At 45.3% G+C, this 22,079-nt stretch overlaps 1 protein-coding gene across 4 annotated transcripts; it reads left to right on the top strand.

The window, feature by feature from the left end:
• Positions 1 to 10,226: 10,226 nt before the first annotated feature.
• ETFRF1 (electron transfer flavoprotein regulatory factor 1) lies at positions 10,227 to 22,016 on the top strand. Of its 4 annotated transcripts, none has more exons than XM_077826312.1 (4): positions 10,251 to 10,364; positions 12,220 to 12,278; positions 21,518 to 21,612; positions 21,712 to 22,016. In XM_077826312.1, exons 3-4 carry the CDS (start codon positions 21,568 to 21,570, stop codon positions 21,931 to 21,933), a joined length of 267 nt encoding a protein of 88 aa, XP_077682438.1. In that variant the 5' UTR covers positions 10,251 to 10,364; positions 12,220 to 12,278; positions 21,518 to 21,567; the 3' UTR covers positions 21,934 to 22,016. The 4 variants fall into 4 exon arrangements, with proteins under 4 accessions (XP_077682430.1, XP_077682438.1, XP_077682446.1 ...); XM_077826320.1 differs by having other exon boundaries at positions 12,220 to 12,345; XM_077826294.1 differs by having other exon boundaries at positions 12,220 to 12,357.
• Positions 22,017 to 22,079: the final 63 nt, after the last annotated feature.

Raw genomic sequence — 22,079 nt, 5'->3', positions numbered from 1 at the left:
TCCGAATGCACTGATCAGTACTCTGTTAAGCTCAAAGTCAGCGTACTCTATTGGTCTACTTTGAGCAAAGTTTTAGTCATTGAACTTCTCATTCCTTCTGATTACTAAATGTGGAGAAGAGGAAATATCTGTTCCCATACCTCTCTACCCACTTGTTCTTGATTTGGCTGGGAGTACCAGAAGGGGAGATAAAGAAAAATTGTAATTCTCTCCCCCACCCTCATACACTTTCCAAACATTTGTGGGGGGCCAGGGAGAGGAATAACTAGTGGAAAGAGTATGTAGAAAAGGAGGTTGAACATTGTGAGGGGGATATGTGGGGTCTCAAAAAATATCCTTGTTTACGGCCTTCCAAAACATTAAAGCCAGCCTTCAGAACAGAGAAATACAAGTAAATCATCCTACTGAGATTAAACAGAATTTAGATAACATTAATGATTATAATTTGCACTCTGCCTATTTAATTAGTGATTTGGTGTAATCACATTTCCTATAAGTGAAATGCACTGTACCTTCCTCTATTAATCTTCTATCTTCTTCTTCTTTCTGTAATCTCAGTCGTTCAGCTTTGCTAAGTTTCTTTTGACCTCCACTTCCACCAGACTTAACATGGGCAATAAATTAAAGGAGACTAAATGTCAACATTTATTTTACACATTTTATTTCTCTAATGTAGCATTTCAAAGTATATTGTCAGTCTTTTACGTAGCAACATCTGTGTTCAAAAGATAACAAAAGAACAGGATATTATGTCAGTAAAGGAAACAAATTTTTCTTGTAACCCACAAAAATAGCTGAATGTTTAAACCAGCCCTATCCTCAGGGCAATGTGGTTAGCAAGACTAATGAAGTGAGTGCATTTAAAAGTTGGATTTTTGTTTTAAACTAAAATATCACTCATATGACAGAACAAAAGATTTTTTCACTTTTGAAAGCAAGCAGAAAGAATGTTGATTTAAAGAATACACAGACAAGACAAAGTCACAGGAACAGCCCTTTAACATAACAGCACTATTTAGAGATGATTAAAGCAGGGAATTTATATATTTGTTAAAAGAACAAGGGGTATTTGTTAAAAGAACAAGGGGTTAGCCCACGAAAGCTTATGACCAAATACATTTGTTAGTCTCTAAGGTGCCACAAGTACTCCTGGGGTTTTTTTGCTGATACAGACTAACATGGCTACTACTTTGAAACCTATATATTTGTTGTAACTTTCACCAGTTTCCCCACTGACATAAGAATATTCATATAAGTAAGAAAAGTAAAGCTACACATATTGGGCCAAATTCTCCTTAATCAACTTGAACCAACATAACATGGGAAAATTTGACCCATTATATACACTATATTAGAAAAAAATCTATGTATCATAATAATTAATTGGGAAGTTAACTACATATTAAGGACCAGCTGCTACTGGTGACTCAGCTTATAAGATCTCTTCAACATATATTTGTGTTAAGAGCTTGAGAGCAGCCTGAAGACTTAATTGAGAATCCACTGGTATTCTCCTGCCCTCCAAAAAATAGGTTCCCCAGAGCCCTGTTTTCCTTTTTTTTTTTTCTGCCAGAGTCCACAAAGGGGATCATTTAACCCATACTGTGAGGAATAAGCAAAATCACCACACAATACCATCTCAAAGAAATAGATTTAAAAGGAAAAATATTAAACTATTAATGTATTAACTAAAATAGCCTGTGCTCTTGATCCTCCTCATATGTATAGTTACTAGATCAAATTCTATCCTTTAGAGTAGAATAGGTAGAATAGAATTCTAGATAGCATTTGATCTAGTAACTATACATATGAGGAGGATCAAGAGCACAGGCTATTTTGGTTAACCCATTAGTTAATGTATTAGTTAATTAAATAATAAATAAATGAGTCAATACAATAGTTAATGTATTAGTTAATTAATAATTTAGTTAATACATCAGTTTTTACTCAATGTTTATTCAGACAAGGTTCTCATTGACTGCAATCATATGACAGCCCTATGCACAACTTGGTTCTGTATAAATTTTTCATACATGTATCCAAAAATGTTTTACAGAATCCAAATAATAATTAGAAAGTTAACAGATAAATAATAGTAGAGGAAGGAGAGATTACAAGGGAGAAGAGAGATGTTCATAAAAGATTATAATTTATTATTTATATTGTATAAACAAGCTACAAGCAGAGTCCTCACTCAGGATCAAGGCCATGCTGTGCTAGGTGCTGAACACACATACATGAAGATGTGTGATATATGAACATAGATAGAGTTGATGAGTTAGCAGTATAAAGGGAGGCTGATTTAGATGGCAAAAGTTGAAAAGAAGAAGGTGGTTCTTGATGTAGTAATGGCCAGAACATGATAGAATAGAGAGGGCTAGTATTAGACCAAGAGGGGAGATGAAGAGAATGAGAATGAGCCACGAGATAAAAAAAATATCCAAGGACGATAATATTGTACTGAATTGCACAATCAGCACAGAGCCAGCAGAGTTGTTTGTTGTGACATGTACATTCTTCTTTGTGTGTGTTAGAAGATAAGCAGTGGTATTCCACAAATGCTGTAATCAGCAGTACTGGGACTTGGAGAAACCAAAGAGAAGAGAGTTACAGTAGTCAAAGAAAAAGATGATATTATTATGGACAAGGATTTTAGCAGAGGTAGAATAAGGCAGTATTGTGCCGACAGTGATGGATTTGCAGATGCAGAAGATATGGGAGAAGAGTTCAGAATTAAGCTTGAATCCAAAGTTACGGACAACAGACAAAAAGAAACATCCAAGTCAAGGAAGGTGTCTGAGCTGCATTTGAAGATGTACTTCCTGATTGACCAAAAGATGCATCTTTGTCTTTGAGACACTTAGCTAAAGCCAGATGAGATGAAACCATATGTTCATTTGTTTGAAACAGAGGAGACATGTTGACATGCAGAGTTGAATATCACCACCATAAAAGTGAGAGCTAGGATGTAAAGGCAGAGACAGAGAACCTGTTCTCCACTATCTTGCCACTTGCACCTATACAGACTGAGTGGGAAGTGCATGTAACATCAGTCCAGAACACTATCAGTCCAGAACAGTCAAATTTTAAAGCTATTTTGCAAAGATGTAAATGACTCCACGAAATGCAAGGCAATAAAGAATCAGGTGCAGGAGAACCAAAAGGAAGGTGGGGAGAGAGAGGCAGAAGGCCAAACTCTTGTAAATAAATAGTGTGATATAATGCAAGGCTTCTCATTACATACTTTTGTCCCATTTTGGTAGTAGTGATATTTCTGGTAAATATTATCTTAGACAAACCATTTTTATGAAGAGCTTCCAGATTATCCAGGCGGACCCTTTTCATTCAATAGTAAAAGATGTGTTTTGAATTGTGTTATTTCCAAGGTGATTAGCGTATTGTCAGCTAACAGAAATATCAGGGAAGCTATTCTGTTCTGTATTGCCAGCCAAAATGACAAAATGTTTTGAACCTTGTATGGCAAAAAAACAAATGAAAACTTAAATCAAATGTATAAACTGAAACTTAGTTACAAGACTTGTTATGAAACTTGAACAAAACATTAGGCCAAATTTACTGCTGCAAAAAGAGACAGTAACTCTACTGATAACAATGTAGTTATGACTAGGGCTCCATGTCTGCCACGGAGGTTGCGGAAGTCATGGATTCCGTGACTTTCCGCAACCTCTGTGACTTCTGCAGCAGCCAGTGTGGCTGACCCCAGGACTGCCCAAGCAGCTGGCTTCAGAGCCAGGGCTCCAGTTACCCGGGGAACAGCCACACCAGCCACTGCTGGAGCGGCCCCGGGGACAGCCACACCAGCTGCTGCTCTGGCGGCCCCCAGTAGCAGTCCCTGGGCGGCCAGCTGGAGCATCCTCGGTCTGTGGCCCCCCGGCAGCATTAACCAGCCGGCCGGAGCAGCCGTAGTCTGCGGCCCTCTGGGCAGTGGTGCCGCTGGCCCTGAGCACACCCACCCCAGCAGTGGGCCCCCACAGATGTCCCCTTCCCAGCAGTGCGCCCCCCAACACGCCACAGCCCTCCTCCCAAGATTTAATCACAGGTATTTTTAGTATAAGTCATGGACAGGTCACAGGCTGTGCATTTTTGTTTATTGCCCGTGACCTGTCCATGACTTTTACCAAAAATACCCATGACTAAGTTGTAGCCTTAGTTACGACCTACTAAGGCAAGAGTGCATCCCATCAGGTGTTACTCAAGCATTCATCTGCAAAGTTCTGCCACAATGAGATCTTTAGATACAGATATGAAAGGTATGCTCATGAGTTTGACTGCAGGATGAGGGCCTTAGGATATTAAAGCTGAAATAATTTTATATATCTAACTTACTTTTTACCATATGTCATTTGTTGACTTTTCTCTCTATCTCTCAGCTTGGAAGATGAAAACAGACTAGTCAGTTTCACTTGTTTACAATCATATTCTAATCAATTTTCTTTTCAGATTTTCATGCTTTAGTCCAGTGTTGCAATGTGTGACCTACCAAATGCTACAGGAGAACATGTTTGTATTTTGTAAATTTTAAAAAATATACAGGAATTTTTAAAAATGGAAATTTTTGTCTCAGGTTTTGTAAAGGCTTGTTTTTACAAAATCTAACTTTTGCACCAAATTTGACCAGACAGTATGTTTTAACCTCCTCCTCCCTCCTCCTCCTCCTCCCTCCACCCACTCGCCCCCCCCGCCCCGCCAAAACCTGCAAAACCATTATACTATTTTGCAGACTAACTCCAGAAGGGACTGTGAGTCATCTAGTCTGACCTTCTGCATAGGAGCCCAGTACTGGGTCTGGTACTAGTCAATATTTTCATTAATGATTTGGATAATGGAGTGGAGAGAGTATGCATATGAAATCTGCAGATGACACCAAGTTTGGAGTCATTGCAAGCACTTCAGAAGACAGGATTAGAAAACAAAAATGACCTTGATAAAATTAGAGATTAAAAGCGACAAGGTGAAATTCAATAAAGACAAGTGCAAAGTCCTTCTTTGAGGAAGGAAAAATCAAATGCATAACTACAAAAGAGAGTTGTTGGCTAGTATTGCTGAAAAGGATCTGGGGGTTATACAGCATCACAAACTGAATATGAGTCAACAATGTGGTGCAGGTGCAAAAAAAAAAAAGGCTAATATTTTGGGGTGTATTAACAGAAGTGTTGTTATATGTCAGACAAGGGAGGTAACTGTTCCTCTCTACTCAGCTCTGGTGAGACCTTAGCTGGAGTACTGTGTCCAGTTTTGGGCACTACACTGTAAGAAAGATGAGAAAAACTGGAGAGAGTCCAGAGGAGAGCTACAAAAATGATAAAAGGTTTAAAAATCCTGACTTCAAAGGAAAGGTTAAAAAACCTGTGCATGTTTAGTCTTGAGAAAAGAAAGACGGGGCGGGGGTGGGAGGGACACGACTGATAACAGTCTTCAAACATGTTGTGGGGTGATAAAGAGGATGGTGCTCAATTGTTCTCCATGTCCAATGTACGTAGGACAAGTAGTAATGGCCTTAAACTGCAGTGAAGGAGATTTAAGTTAGATATTAGGAAAAACTTTTTAATTATAAGGGTAGTTAAGCTCTCAAATAGGCTTCTCAGGGAGGCTCTGGAATCCCCAGCACTGGAGGTTAAGAACAAGTTGGAGAAACACTTGTTTAGATTTAACTGGTCTTGCCTCAGTGCAGGGGCCTAGACTTGATGGCCTCTCAAGATCTACATTTCTATGATTCTATAACACAAGCCATAGAATTTCACCCTGTAATTTCCTAAGTGAGGAGAATGTTATTTCCAGCTATGTAAATGAACACCACTGAGTACAACCAACTGTGTCTGAGCTAGATTGTATCTTTGCTGTTATATCTACATCTATCTGATATATCTATAAATCTACCTACCTACCTTTGTTTTCTTTTTTGGACCCTAAAAGTTCAGAGAAAAAGGAGAGAGAAAGAGTCAGAGATTACAGTACCTAAACAAACTATAAGGAATAATTAATTTACTTAGTAGTTGCACTTCTTAAAATCAGATAGGTAAGTATATTTCATTTCAAAGTTTAGCCATTGATAACAGATAATATGAACAAACTGTAATATGGGGGGAGGGGAATAACCAATGAGCTTTAATACCAGGGAAAGGGAGAACCACCAGTATTACACAATTTCATTGTTTTTAGTGGTATTAACAGACCATCGCCACATTTCATAGCAATATACCGTAGTTAAGGTTGTGGCAGCACATCCATTCTAATTTCTCCATTAAAAGTCAATGCATGTCAGAGACTTGTCTGTTTTAGATAAAAATGTCTGAACTCCTTGCTTCCTGGTTTCACTGGTTTGTAGTACATATAATCTTACAATTATTATCAATTACTATACAGAAGTGGGTATCATTGATCCTTTTTTTATACATGGAGAAACTGAAGTATAAAAAGAACAGAAGTACTTGTGGCAACTTAGAGACTAACAAATTTATTTGAGCATAAGCTTTCGTGAGCTACAGCCCACTTCATTAGATACATAGAATGGAACATATAGTAAGTAAGAAGATATATATACATACAGAGAACATGAAAAGGTGGAAGTTGCCATACCAACTCTAAGAGGCTAATTAATTAAGATGAGCTATTATCAGCAGGAGAAATAAAAAACCTTTTGTAGTGATAATCAAGATGGCCCATTTCAGACAGTTGACAAGAAGGTGTGAGGATACTGAACATGGGGAAATAGATTCAATTTGTGTAATGACCCAGCCACTCCCAGTCTCTATTCAAGCCCAAGTTAATGGTATCTAGCTTGCAATTAATTCTAGTTCAGCAGTTTCTTGTTGGAGTCCGTTCTTGAAGCTTTTCTGTTGCAAAATTGCCACCTTTAATTCTGTTACTGAGTGACCAGGGAGGTTGAAGCGTTCTCCTGCTGGTTTTTGAATGTTATGATTCCTGATGTCAGATTTGTGTCGATTTATTCTTTTGCACAGAGACTGTCCGGTTTGGCCAATGTACATGGCAGAGGGGCATTGCTGGCACATGATGGCATATATCACATTGGTAGATGTGCAGGTGAACGAGTGCCTGATGGCGTGGCTGATGTAATGAGGTCTATGATGGTGTCACTTGGATAGATATGTGGACAGAGTTGGCATTGGGCTTTGTTGCAAGGATAGGTTCCTGGGTTAGTGTTTTTGTTGTGTGGTGTGTGGTTGCTGGTGAGTATTTGCTTCAGGTTGGGGGGCTGTCTGTAAGCGAGGACTGGCCTGTCTCCCAAGATCTGTGAGAGTGATGGGTCATCCTTCAGGATAGGTTGTAGATCCTTGATGATGCTTTGGAGAGGTTTTAGTTGGGGGCTGAAGGTGACGGCTAGTGGAGTTCTGTTATTTTCTTTGTTGGGCCTGTCCTGTAGTTAAAAACAAATTGACAGAGCCAGAAGAGCACCCAGAAGTCACCTACTACAGGACAGGCCCAACAAAGAAAATAACGGAACGCCACTAGCCATCACCTTCAGCCCCCAACTAAAACCTCTCAGGATAGCTTGTAGATCTTTGATGATGCTTTGGAAAGACGATCCCTCACTCTCACGGAACTTGGGAGACAGACCAGTCCTCGCTTACAGACAGCCCCCCAACCTGAAGCAAATACTCACCAGCAACCACACACCACACAACAAAAACACTAACCCAGGAACCTATCCTTGCAACAAAGCCCAATGCCAACTCTGTCCACATATCTATCCAAGTGACACCATCATAGACCTCATTACATCAGCCACGCCATCAGGCACTCGTTCACCTGCACATCTACCAATGTGATATATGCCATCATGTGCCAGCAATGCCCCTCTGCCATGTACATTGGCCAAACCGGACAGTCTCTGTGCAAAAGAATAAATCGACACAAATCTGACATCAGGAATCATAACATTCAAAAACCAGCAGGAGAACGCTTCAACCTCCCTGGTCACTCAGTAACAGAATTAAAGGTGGCAATTTTGCAACAGAAAAGCTTCAAGAACGGACTCCAACAAGAAACTGCTGAACTAGAATTAATTGCAAACTAGATACCATTAACTTGGGCTTGAATAGAGACTGGGAGTGGCTGGGTCATTACACAAATTGAATCTATTTCCCCATTATCAGTATCCTCACACCTTCTTGTCAACTGTCTGAAATGGGCCATCTTGATTATCACTACAAAAGGTTTTTTATTTCTCCTGCTGATAATAGCTCATCTTAATTAATTAGCCTCTTACAGTTGGTATGGCAACTTCCACCTTCTTACTTTGTTCTCTGTATGTATATATATCTTCTTACTTTATGTTCCATTCTATGCATCTGATGAAGTGGGCTGTAGCCCATGAAAGCTTATGCTCAAATAAATTTGTTAGTCTCTAAGGTGCCACAAGTATTCACAACCTTTTTGAGGATACAGGCTAACATGGCTGCTACTCTGAAACCTGAAGTATAAAGATACTTAGGGACTTTTCCAAAAGTAACACAAGGAGTTACATGGATCAGCGTTCACGTTGCACTCCCCATCAGTACTCAGCCCAGCCCTGGAAAACTAATGATCCAACCAGATCAAATTCGGTGATGAATCCTGGTCACATGCCACCTGAAACACATTGCACATATGCTAAGAAGAAGTCAGAGCAAAGAATAGAAACTAAAGTATCTCAACACTCAATCCCTACATGACACTGCATCATGTATCAAATGGTTACATTTTCAGTGCAATGTGTAGGACATAGCTAGTTAATATTAACGTGTATGGACATTGATTGGCTAAATTTTTAATGCATTATTTTGAAAATTTACACAGAAAATAGAGGTGGAATGTAGAAGCGGCCAGTTGAGTGGAAAAGCCAGAGAACAAGGCGGTAAACATGGTCAGAAATGGATACCTGGGGAAGGAATAAAGGGCTCCTTTAGGGGAGTAGAAGAAACTGTCTATTGTGGTGGAACGGTTTTGGTAAGGTGCGAAGGTGAAGTTTACAGGAATGCAAATTGAGTTTCATGCTAAAATATCCCAGGGATTTCCTACAACATAAAAACTGGATTAATCAGGGTGGAATAAAGGCTCAGATCCTCAATGATAAATAAGCTCCTAACTTCTATTGATTTGGGGAGCCTCAATACTTTTGAGGATCTGGCTCAAAGTGCCTGTCTCCTCCAGATTACCTTTTGAAGTCAAACCCAGATTGGCAGTGACTGAATAGGATTTCCAGTTTACTGGCCTGCGTGAAATGCTTTGATGGTCTCAGAGCAGTTCCTAGACTCAGAGGATAAAGGTCCACATTGCAAAAAACCACCACCATGATCAGTACTAGATGGGCACTTTTGCTGGTAGTCCCAGCAGAACTGATGGGGCTGCAGAAGGCTGAAATCTCCTCTTGTGGGAGACACTTGAATACCCTCTCTGCCTAGTGCCTTCTACCTGTTCCGTGATTAGGGGCACTCACCTCCCTCCTGTTTACCAGACTGATTCTGTTTAACCCTACGACTGGCCCAGTAACCCTTACCCTCAACGTAAAGGAAAGGGATAGTAGGTGCTGGAGCTAGGGGTGCTTTGGGTGGCTTGAAGCGTGGCTTCCCTTGCATACAGGGGTTACAGCTTGGTTCAATGACTCTCAGCATCCCCACTCTGCAAATTGCCCCAGCGCCCCTGCAAGAGACGAAAGCAACCAGCTCGCCTCCCCTGTCCCGTTCATCTCCGGTGTGCTAGGGGCAGGGGCAGGCGCCGGGGTCCCCGCCAGGCTGGGTGAGAGGCGGAAGCCGCGATGCTAAAGGCTCAGAGGCTGGCGTGGGGGGGGGGGGGCTGAACCCCGTCCGCCCAGGGACCCTACGGCGGCGCCAGGCCGCTCAGCAGCGCTTGAGGGGACAGGCCGAGCCCCAGCCCCCCGCGCACCCCGGGGCTCGGAGCGGAAGGGAACTTGGAACCGGGGGGGGGGGGGAGGCTGCCTACCCGGGCTGGGGGAGGGGAGCGACTTACCCCCCGCCCCCAACAACCCCATGGCCGGGCCCTTCCTGGGGCGGCCCCGCTCTCACCATCTCGACACGTCCCCCAGCCCGGCGTGAGACACTGTTTACCCTCCCGCCCCTTCGTTACCTAGACGACTAGTCCCGCCCACGCGGAGCTCTCGCGCAGCCGCTCCCGACTCCCTGACAACCCCCCACCCCACTCCACCCCCTACATCCTCGCGCAGCCGCAGTAGACGTCCACACGCTTAACTCACGCGGCCACCCCGGGGGAGGGGACTCGCTCGTGACTTTCTCACTCTGCTGGGGCGGGGGTCGGTGCCGCTTTACGGCCGGCAGGAGGTGCCGTAAAACGTGCGCAGCTGGCTTTGCGTCAGGGCCGGTGGAGAGGTACAGATCCCCCCCCTTTCCGCCCCCCCGCTCTCTGAGACCCGGGTGGAGCCCGTGCGGCGGGGATCTGCCCTGACGCCATGGCTCTGTCCCGGCGCCCAGGTGCCTTAACTCCGGGGAGGGCGGCCAGGGGAGCAGCGGCTTGCCCCACGCTTGGGAGGGGGCATGTGGGTGCTGCACTGAGAGCAACTTCCCCACCATCATCGCCGGGTGCCCCCTAGGCCAGGCAAGGGAGTGGGTGGGGCTGGTGAGCCCGCGGGGCAGGTCTGGGCTGCACTGAAAACCTGGCTCTTTCTGTGGGGTCTGGGCTGTTCCCGAGCCCGCGCTGGGGCGGGACCTGGCTTTTCCGTTGCTCAGCCTGGGTCCCTCCACCCCAGCTAACCCGTCCGTACTGCCCTGCAGACCTTCCCACTTGGATCTGCAGCTTGACCTGCGTCCACACTGCAAACTTACAGGGCTTGGACTGGAGGCTTAGTAGGACTTCGGCTTTGAGTCCACCCCCCTGTGAATAGGTTTCAGAGCAGCAGCTGTGTTAGTCTGTATCCGCAAAAAGAAAAGGAGTACTTGTGGCACCTTAGAGACCAACAAATTTATTTGAACTGTAGCTCACGAAAGCTTATGCTCAAATACATTTGTTAGTCTCTAAGGTGCCACAAGTACTCCTTTTCTTTTCCCCCCGTGAATAGGATCTTAGGTTTGGGTCCTGAGTATTTGCTGACCCAAATCAGACTGATGTGTGCATTGAAAGAAGTGGGGTGTGGGCTCAAACTTGAGTGAGATCCTGGGCTTAATGTGCAGTGTAGACATACCTTTAAATGACTGTATTGCTGCTGATAATGGGGATATCCAACACCATTGTGCTGGGTTCTGTGCAAACCCACATGCAGCCCTGTGCTGCTCCCACCACCAGGCTGATAATCCAATTCAAGAGTTTATAGCCAACCCTAAGGTTCTCATGACAGATATGCATGGTGTTGCCAACTCCTGCGATTTTTATCTTCGATCTCAGACACTTTTAGGTTTCAGAGTAACAGCCGTGTTAGTCTGTATTCGCAAAAAGAAAAGGAGTACTTGTGGCACCTTAGAGACTAACCAATTTATTTGAGCATGAGCTTTCGTGAGCTACAGCTCACTTCATCGGATGCATACCGTGGAAACTGCAGCAGACTTTATATACACACAGAGATCATGAAACAATACCTCCTCCCACCCGTTTCATGATCTCTGTGTGTATATAAAGTCTGCTGCAGTTTCCATGGTATGCATCCAATGAAGTGAGCTGTAGCTCACGAAAGCTCATGCTCAAATAAATTGGTTAGTCTCTAAGGTGCCACAAGTACTCTTTTTCTTTTTGCAGACACTTTTAGATATTTCTTAAAGCTCCAGCTCCTGAAAGCATGTGTTTATGTAAGAATCTCAGCTTTGTTTGGGGGGAAGGGAGTTTCTAGCCCTTGTTTGTGAAGAAAAGCTGGAAAATGTGATCTGTTAGAGGCTCAAATTTTTTTTTTTTTACTATGTGTGTTTATCAATTCTACCTAGCCATGCTTTTCTTATGAGCCAGCAGGGCAATGGACTAGACAGAGACTCCCTTTTCATACAAAAGTGGCCCTCAGAGTAAGTCACATAAACTCCGCTTATCTACCTCCTCAGTAAAAACAAAGGGTAGAGCTGAGACTCTCAGAATGGGCTCACTGGGGTATTGTCATCCCTTGTATTGGTGGAACTGCTTCCTTGAAGTATGTGGGTTTATACATGCCCCACTTGTTATATCATAATTTAATTATAAAAATTGTCAACATATTATCCCCTCCCCACTCTCCAGTGTTAATATTTGGGTTTTTTTTATGGTGATTAGATTGCTTGTGAAAGGTGTCTGACAGCTGAGGAGACTGAAGTCCTCTCTCCACAGAAAAGGTAGAGGCAGCAGCAGTGCAAACACCCCACCAATGGGCTTCAACTTCATCATGGAGGCACTAGCTCAGTTGAGAAGAGGGTAATTCATTTTCCCTGTCAGTTAGCCCCCCTGCAGAGACTGCCATCACAGAGACCAAATTGTGCTAGTTAAGATTTTTTTCTATGTCTTGTGAAATAGTTTATCTAGGGCAGTGGTTCTCAAACTTTTGTACCGGTGACCCCTTCCACATAGCAAGCCTCTGAGTGGGACCCCCATCTTATAAATTTTATAAGGCAAAGCAAGGTTTAGGGTGGAGGTTGACAGGTCATGACCCCCCATGTAATAACCTTGCAACCCCCAGTTTGAGAACCCCTGATCTAGGGGAAGGCCTCCCACCTTGACTTTCCACACTAAAGCAGTGATGCTATTAAAACAGTACCTCCTTCTACTCACTCCCTTTTTAAAGAAGTTCAGGAGTTCAAGGAAGACCTACTATATTAATTGCCCCATCTAATCAGTTCAGTCCTTAACATCAGTGAGGCCTACTCATGGTCACAACACTGTCTACATTCACATAGTGCCAAGTTACTAAAGGTACAGTAGAACCTCAGGGTTATGAGCACCTTGGGCGTGGAGGTTGTTTGTAACTCTGAAATGTTCATAATTTCTGAACAATACTTCATAGTTCTTTCAAAAGTTTACAGTGGAACATTGAGTTAATAGAACTTTGAAACATTACTATGCAGAAGAAATATGCTGTTTTCCCTTTATTTTTTTTAGTAGTTTGCATTTATCACAGTACTCTACTGTTTGCTTTTTTGTTCTTTGGTCTCCACTGCTGCCTCATTGTGTACTTCCAGTTCCAAATGAGGTGTGTGGTTAACCGGTCAGTTTGTAACTCTGAGGTTCTACTCTACTAAAGGCACTTCACCCGCTAACTGAGTGCTATGGCATCTAATGGCACAGATACCCAGCACTTGTATGGATAGCATGTGCTTAATAAAGCCTACATGTCTCGTGCTAAGTCAGGGGAGGGCAAACTACAGGCCACTGGCCAGATCCAGCCCATCAAGGCTTTCAATCCAATCCACGGGATTGCCAGCCCCATGGCGCAGCAGGGCTAAGGCAGGCTCCGTGCCTGCCCTGTCCGTGCACCGCTTCTGGAAGTGGCCGGCACCACATCCCTGCAGCCCCGGGGGGCGGGGAGGGGAGGGGGGCACAGAGGGCTCTGTGTGCTGCCATCAGCTGCAGGCACCGCCCCCCTCCCCTCACAGCTCCCATTGGCCGGAACCTCGGCCAATGAGAGCTTCAGGGGTGGTACCCGCAGGTGATAGCAGCGCACGGTGGAGCTGCCTGCTCCATCCCATCCCCAGGAGCCACTGCCAGACATACTGGGCACTTCCAGGAGCGGCACAGGGCCAGGGCAGGGAGAGGGCCTGCCTTAGCACTGCTGTGTGCTGCTGCTGCTTTAGAGCCGCTCAAGGGAAATGGCGCCAGGCCAGAGCCTGCACCCTGCACGCTGAACCCCTCCTCCCTGCCCTGAGCCCCCTAGCCCCCTGTGTTGAGCCCCCTGCCACACCCCAACCCCCTGCCGCACCCCTCCTGAGCCCCTTCCTGCACAAGCCGCACCTCAACCCCCTCCCGCACCTCAACCCCCAGCCCTACATTCATGGCCCTGCATACAATTTCCCCACCCAGATGTGGCCCTGGGGCCAAAAAGCTTGTCCACCCCTGTGCTAAGGAGTGAAAACACTTCCTTTATAGCAATGTCATTCTGCTGTCACATGTTTTAACACTGATAACACCTGAGTGAGTCAACACTGATGCTTCTCTTTAGTTGAGATGGCCTTGTAAGTCAGGTTACAGCCAGAGGTTTAGAAGCAAGATTTAATAAATAACTTTATAGTGCTAGGATTTGGAATTTAAAGATTATATAAAAAAAGTAGTTTAGGCAACTTAGTGCTTTTAGGATGTACACTGATTCAATTCTCATATTTTTTTTCCTGTTTATTACATTAGCAATATTCTGAAATGATCTGACTTTTTTTTTAAATGCTTTAGCAATATTGTTACAGGATCTGAATTAAGTCTGAACTGCGCACTACAGTTCTCTCAAGCCCTGCTTGGTGGGAAGGGATGCTGAGTCTGAACATTCTTTCAAGCCAAATGTGGGGCTTGGGCTTCAGCATGTAACTCAACATCCACAGCTCAGAGCATAGTGCAAAAAACAGAATGAGAAAATGTACTGTACGCAGTATGATTTTTTGAAATATTTTTTATTCTTGAACATGTGAAAGGCACTTATGCTCAGAGGACTAACTTTTTAAAAGAAGCATTACTTGAAACTTCTGAAATTTATCTGTGAAAATCACTCTCTTCATTATTATTAGTAGTAGTATTGTGACACCTAGGAGCCCCAGGCATTTTACTGAACTTTCCAAAATCTTTGGGTTGAAAGTAATTGTACAGACTTTGAGCCTGAGAAGATAAATTCTCCAGCCTCCACTTAATAATAAAATATTATAACTAATACATGCAGTCTGTGTGTGAGGATAAAGTCAAGCATAGGAAAATGAATCCTGCAATCATTTATTTCTTGAATACACATAAGGTGGCTGTGTTGGCTCTGCCCCATACAACTCACTAGTTGCTGAAAAAGTTTAGTAATGACAGTGCTGCTAAATGACTGCTTGAAATCTGTTGTGACAAAGTTCCTGCTCTACCTTGGTGGGTCTTGCGCTTATTGGCGGATTTGCTTGCCTTGGAGCATCACAGCAGCCTTCAGCTTGGCCGTTTTTCTGAATTCACAGTCCAGGTCGACTCCTCCTGTGTCTGACCAGGAGTAGGGAGGATTTGGGGGAACCCGGGCCCGCCCTCTACTCCGGGTTCCAGCCCAGGGCCCTGTGGACTGCAGCTGTCTAGAGTGCCTCCTGGAACAGCTGTGCGACAGCTACAACTCCCTGGCCTACTTCCCTATGGCCTCCTCCCAACACCTTCTTTATCCTCACCATAGGACCTTCCTCCTGGTGTCTAATGCTTGTACACCTCAGTCCTCCAACAGTCCGCGTTCTCACTCTCAGCTCCTAGTGCCTCTTGCTCCCAGCTCCTCACACGCACACCACAAACTGAAGTGAGCTCCTTTTTAAAACCCAGGTGCCCTGATTAGCCTGCCTTAATTGATTCTAGCAGCTTCTTGATTGGCTTCAGGTGTTCTAATCAGCCTGTCTTAATTGTCTCCAGAAGGTTCCTGATTGTTCTGGAACCTTCCCTGTTACCTTACCCAGGTAAAAGGGACCTACTTAGCCTGGGGCTAATATATCTGCCTTCTGTTACTCTCCTATAGCCATCTGGCCCGACCCTGTCACATATATCCCTTCCCCTCTTCCCCCCCTACCCCCAACTCGCTCAACACTATGGGGTTGGGCAACTTGGGACGTCAGGCAATGTACTCGTGACAAGCCATCTGCATTGCCAGTTTGGCTTCCAGCCCGCTGTTGTATGGTGAATTGGAAAGGTTGTAGGGACAGGAACCATCTGGTCACCCTTGCGTTCTTCTCTTTATTTCGCTGCATCCACTGGAGGGGTGCATGGTCGGTCACAAGGGTAAACCGTCATCTCAGAAGGTAATAACATAGTGTTTCCATGGCCCATTTCACAGCTAGGCACTCTCTTTCAACCACAGCATACTTCTGCTCTCTCGGGAGGAGTTTCCTGCTGAGGTATTGGATTGGGTTTGGGTGTTCTTCATCTCTGACTATCTGCAATTGGACAGCTCCCAATCCTACTTCAGATGCATCTGTTTGTAAAATGAATTCTTTGTTGAAGTCTGGGGCTATAAGCACGGGGTTACTGCAGAGGGCTGTCTGTAGATCCATGAATGCTTTCTCTGTGGCATCTGTCCATTTCACCATGTCTGGACCCCGAGCTTTTATCAGGTCTGTCAGGGGACTCGCTCTGGTAGCAAAATGGGGACTAAATCATCGGTAGTACCCCACCACACCCAGGAATGCCCGGACTTGCTTTTTCCGATTTGGCCGGGGCCAATTTTGGATAGCCTCTAGTTTGTTTATTTGGGGCTTGACCATGCCCCTTCCTACAGTGTAGCCAAGGTATTTAGCCTCGGCTAGCCCTATAGCACACTTGACTGGGTTGGCTGTGAGGTCAGCCTGTCTTAGCGTGTTCAGAAACGCTTCCACCTTTCCTAAGTGGGTTTCCCAGTCTGGGGTGTGAATAATCATCCAAGTATGCCGCTGCATAACTGGTATGGGGCCGTAGGAGCTTGTCCATAAGACGCTGGAAGGTGGCAGGTGCCCCATGCAGTCCAAAAGGAAGAACAGTATATTGAAACAGACCCTCTGGTGTAGAGAATGCCGTCTTTTCTTTCGCATTTTTGGCAAGGGGAATCTGCCAGAATCCCTTTGTTAAATCAAGGGTGGTCAAAAATCGGGCATTGCCCAGGCAGTCAACTAACTCATCGATACGGGGTATGAGGTATGCATCGAATTTGGATATCTCATTCACCCAGCGAAAGTCATTACAAAACCTAGTGGTGCCATGGGGTTTGGGCACCAACACAAATCGGGCTTGACCACTGACTGTGGGACTCTTCGATGACTCCCAGCTCCAACATCCTTTTTACCTCTGCCTTGATCTTCTCCCTTTTTGCTGCTGGGACCCGATAGGGCCTTAAAGTTACCTTTGCCCCAGGGTCTGTGATAATGTGGTGATATGCTTCGGTGGTCTGGCCTGGTTTGGTTGAAAACAAGTCCTGGTATCGGTTGATCATCTCAGTTACCTCCTTCTTCTGGTTTGGTGTCAGATCAGTGGATATCCCGATCTGCTCCTGCATATTATTTCCCTGGATCGGGGTCTCTTGGGCCACTACATATGCCTCTCCTTGGTGCCAAGGCTTTAAGAGGTTAATGTGATAAATTTATTCGTTTCCGGCATCCTGGCTGCCACACCTTGTAGGTTACTTCCCCCACGGGTTCAGTCACCTCATAGGGCCCATGCCATTGTGCCAAAAGCTTGCTTTCTGCCATGGGTACCAACACCATCACCCGATCCCCTTGTTGGAACTGTCGGACTTTTGCCTGGCGATTGTAATGGGTTCGCTGGGCCTCCTGCGCCTTTTCCAAATGTTCCCGTACAATAGGGGTGACCCGGGCTATCCGTTCTCTCATCTGCAACACATGGTCAATTATATTTCTCCCCTCATTGGGTTCCTCTTCCCAGATTTCTTTTGCAATATCTATTATGCCACGGGGGTGGTGTCCGTATAATAAGTCAAAGGGGGAAAACCCAGTTGAGGCCTGAGGTACCTCCCAGATTGCAAACATAAGGTAGAGTAGTAGGGTGTCCCAATCCTTCCCGTCTCGACTTACCACTTTCCTTATCATTGTCTTGAGGGTTCGGTTAAACCTTTCTACCAGCCCATCGGTCTGCGGATGATAGACTGAAGTTCTCAGGGTATGTATATGGAGCAGCGTACAGAGGTCCTTCATTAGCTTCAACATAAATGGGGTACCTTGGTCTGTTAGTATCTCCTTTGGTAGCCCCACTCGGGCAGAGATCCCTACCAACTCTTTAGCTATCGTTTTAGACACCGTGTTCCGCAGGGGGATGGCTTCTGGGTAGCGAGTAGCATAATCCAGAACGACAAGTATATATTGGTGGCCCTGGGCTGTCTTCTCCAGGGGTCCCACAAGATCCATGGCTATTCGCTCGAAGGGGACCTCCATGATGAGAAGGGGTACTAAAGGTGCCCTCAAGTGAGGACTGGGACTGTGCAGCTGACACTCCGGGCAGGACGCACAGTACCTCTGCACTTCTTCATGTACTCCAGGCCAGAAGAATCGTCGCAGGACCTGTGCCAGGGTCTTCTTTACCCCCAAATGCCCCCCAAAAAGATGACTATGGGCCAGACTTAATACAGCATTCTGGTGTTTTTGAGGTACTAGGATCTGCTGTACCGTCTGCCCCTGTACTGGTGCAACCTGGTCTAGGAGATTCTTCTTCATTATGAAGTAGGGTCCTGGTCGCTGGGTTTTCCCTTCCACAGGGACCCCATCTATTTCGGTCACCTCCTTCCTAATGTTGTGGTACCTTGGGTCTTCAGCCTGGTCCTGTCCAGAATTTCCTCTCCTGGGGCTAATCTGCATGAGATCTAGGGGGCCAGTCTCTGTTGCCTTTACTGGTTCAGAGGCGTTAGGGTGTGGGTCAGACTCGGGTGCTTCTCCCTTCTGGGTGGCCTCCTTTTCAGCTGCTCGGGTCTGCCTACCTACGAGAGCGACCCTCTGGCTTTGGGCCAGTATTCGGGTTCCCAAGGTCTTAGCTGCCCTTCTTTCCCTTTTCGTCTTTCTACGCTGTCTGGGAGTGGAGAACAAATCTGAGTGGAGAGAAGGTTGGGGGTTGACAGTCTACTGTGGATGCCTCACTACTTTCAGGGCTTCCCCCTTTTTCTAATTCCCCTCCTGGGAGTAAGTCTCCAAACCCTGGGAAGCCCCTCCCTATGTGCACTGGGTATGGGAGTTTAGGGACTACACCTGCTGCTATCTCAGTAGTGTTCTCCTGAATCTCGATTTTTACTGGGATGGTGGGGTAATAACCAACTGTCCCATGAACGCATGTTATCCCCTTATGCTTAGCCCACAGCAGCTGACTACTCTTCACGAGCTTCCCCGAGACAAGCATGATAGCACTCCCCGAATCAACCAGTGTTGTGGTCTCTACCCCATTTAGCTTCACTGGTCTAGTGTACATATGTGGGGTTAGTGAGACCCCCCACAAGGTGGATTAGGGAGCATGGGTCTGCCCAGTTCCCTAGGTTACACTGCATAAGCTCCTCGGCATTGGGACACTGTGCAGCTATGTGTCCCCACTCCCCACAGGCGTAACATCTGTATGGAGCCCTAGGCATTCCCTGGTCTCTTGGTTTGGGTAGTCTAAGATCACGATTCTTTTCCCCCTCAGTGCTCCGACTCTTTGTGGCTTCTGGTGGGCCTTCAGCCCCTCTCTTTTTCCACCTGGTTCTCCTGGTGGCCCAGTCACCCGAGCTGTAGGTCTTGGTGCTGCTAGTTTAACCCGGGGTGCTTCTTCCTTATCTGGTCAGGTCAGCTCCCTCGCCGTCCTTCGCCTTTCTACCAGCATGACAACCTCGTCGTAGGTGGAGGGTTTGTTCTGGCTTACCCAGGCACGAAGGTCTGGCGGTAGTCCTCTCATGTACTGGTCGATGACCAGAACCTCTAGTATCTCCTCTGGACTCTGGGACTCAGTTCGTAACCACTTTCGTGCGAGATGGATGAGGTCATATTATTGGGACTGCGAGGTTTTGTTTTCCTGGTACCTCCACTCATGATATCGCTGAGCCCGCACTGTGGTAGTTACCCCAGATCTGGCCAGGATCTCTGCTTTCAGCTGGGGGTAGTCTGCCACAGCCTCTTCAGGCAAATCATAGTAGGCCTTCTGGGCCTCCCCACACAGGAATGGAGGAGGATGCCAGACCACTGTTCTCAGGGCCAAGCCTCCCGCAGTGCTGTCCTCTCAAAGGCCAGGAGGTATGCCGCTACATTATCTTCCTGCGTCATTTTCTGCAGCCATTTGCTGGCCCGCATGATCTGTGTCCCATCATGGCCGCGGTTCAGCTCTGTAAGGGCCTTTACCTCGTTAACCAGTTCTCGCACATAGCCCGGTCTTGAGCAGCCTGATCCATCAGCAGGCGATTAGTCTCTTGCTGCAGCGCACTGCCTCCTGTTGGGAGGCTGCCTGGACGCGAGTAGCCTCCTGCTGGGCAGCCGTGGCTTCTATCAGTGCCCGCACTACCTCCTCCATTGTGGTGAAAAAAATAGATCCTCTTTTTTTTTTTTCCCTTCCAAACACCCTCCTTCTTCCGCTGCACTGTGGACACCAGATGCCACTTCTGACACCAGTTGTTACAAAGTTCCTGCTGTACCTTGGTGGGTCTTTCGCTTATTGGTGGATTTGCTTGCCTTGGAGCTTCGCAGCAGCCCTCAGCTTGGCCGTTTTTCTGAATTCACAGTCCAGGTCGACTCCTCCTGTGACTGACCAGGAGTTGGGAGGATTTGGGGCAACCCGGGCCCGCCCTCTACTCCAGGTTCCAGCCCAGGGCCCTGGGGACTGCAGCTGTCTAGAGCACCTCCTGGAACAGCTGTGCGACAGCTACAACTCCGTGGGCTACTTCCCCATGGCCTCCTCCCAACACCTTCTTTGTCCTCACCATAGGACCTTCCTCCTGGTGTCTGATAATGCTTGTACACCTCAGTCCTCCAACAGTCCGTGTTCTTGCTCCCAGCTCCTCACACGCATACCACAAATTGAAGTGAGCTCCTTTTTAAAACCCAGGTGCCCTGATTAGCCTGCCTTAATTGATTCTAGCAGCTTCTTGTTTAGCTGTAGGTGTTCTAATCAGGCTGTCTTAATTGTCTCCAGAAGGTTCTTGATTGTTCTGGAACCTTCCCTGTTACCTTACCCAGGTAAAAGGGACCTACTTAGCCTGGGGCTAATATATCTGCCTTCTATTACTCTCCTATAGCCATCTGGCCCGACCCTGTCACACTGTCCTTTCCTTGGGTCTCTACTCTTCATAGAAATCTTTCCAGGATTCAAGTGCAGTCTTGCTACAAGAGTTAAACTCAGAACATACAGCTTGCTGACCTCATGTTCAGCTACTTTCTAATCACAAATACCAGATCAGCTGTGACTAGAAACTAAGGAAAAGCAGAGTATAAAAGAACTTAGAAGTCACTGCAGAAAAGTTCTTCTATCTCAGTTGTTTCCACTTTTGAATCTCAATTGCTTGGTTTCTATAGTAACAATATCTTACTTCCAGATGCAAAACAAGCCACTTTTTGCTTCATCTCAGAATTGACAGGGCCACGGTACTTGAAAGACCAACAATCTAATTGAGGTGGAGGATACACCACTTACTTGCAATATAAATTAGATATTAACACAGGGAATTATAAAAAATGCTAATGTTGGAAGCTAGCAAGCTAGAACTAGGGACTATACATTGAATTATTATTTATTTTCAGAATTGATTGCAACTTTGCTTAAAATAAGATCTGTCTTCATTAAATTATAAGTGCACTTATGCTAATTCAGGAAAGCAAAAGTTAAGGAAAACACAATTCAAGAGGTATTTTGGGCATTAGTGTAAGTAATATCATACCATAAATGGTTAAAGTGCAGTCACTTGTTAGTTCAGTGTGTGGCTAATATCAAACTGATTATTCTTCAGGTAAATAATCACACAAGAATTAAGTGGCTATGTTCAGTGAAATATGAAAAATGGCCAATCCTTTAAGAGGTGAAGTGCTGAATCTTTACAAAAATGTAAGTGTCTTGAATGCCATTAGTACTTTTGCTTAACTAGATAAAAACATTTTTGCCACATAGTGCCAAGTTCTAAAATATTTGTTTTTGTTTTTAAAGCTGCTGTACCTTGGAAGGGAATATCCCAAAGGAGCAGACTACTTTAGAAGCCGTTTGAAGGCAGCTTTCCTAAAAAATAAGGATGTGAAAGATCCAGAAAAAATTAAGCAACTAATTAGTCGTGGAGAATTTGTTATAAAAGAGCTAGAGGCCTTGTATTATCTCAGAAAATACAGGGCTATGAAACAGCGATACTATGAGGATGACAATAAGAATAAGTGATGTGTAATATTATTGACCCTGTGCTTGTAACAATACAGATTAGTGGCTGGGATGAATGAATAAAAAAGAATGGTTATGTTAAAGGCAATGAGACTTAAATATTTCCAAACCAAAGGACATATTTGATCACCATGTCAGTGGCTACA

The sequence above is a fragment of the Eretmochelys imbricata genome, chromosome 1, assembly GCF_965152235.1.
Source record: "Eretmochelys imbricata isolate rEreImb1 chromosome 1, rEreImb1.hap1, whole genome shotgun sequence".
NCBI lineage: Eukaryota > Metazoa > Chordata > Testudines > Cheloniidae > Eretmochelys > Eretmochelys imbricata.
This window is presented reverse-complemented; position numbering and strand designations above follow the sequence as displayed.

Bases quoted from the DNA above. Each gene is read 5' to 3' on its own strand.
- ETFRF1 (XM_077826304.1), top strand. From the start codon at position 21,568: ATGGCCAATCCTTTAAGAGGTGAAGTGCTGAATCTTTACAAAAAT. The intron at 21,613-21,711 runs GTAAGTGTCTTG...TTGTTTTTAAAG, and splicing joins TGCTGAATCTTTACAAAAAT to CTGCTGTACCTTGGAAGGGA.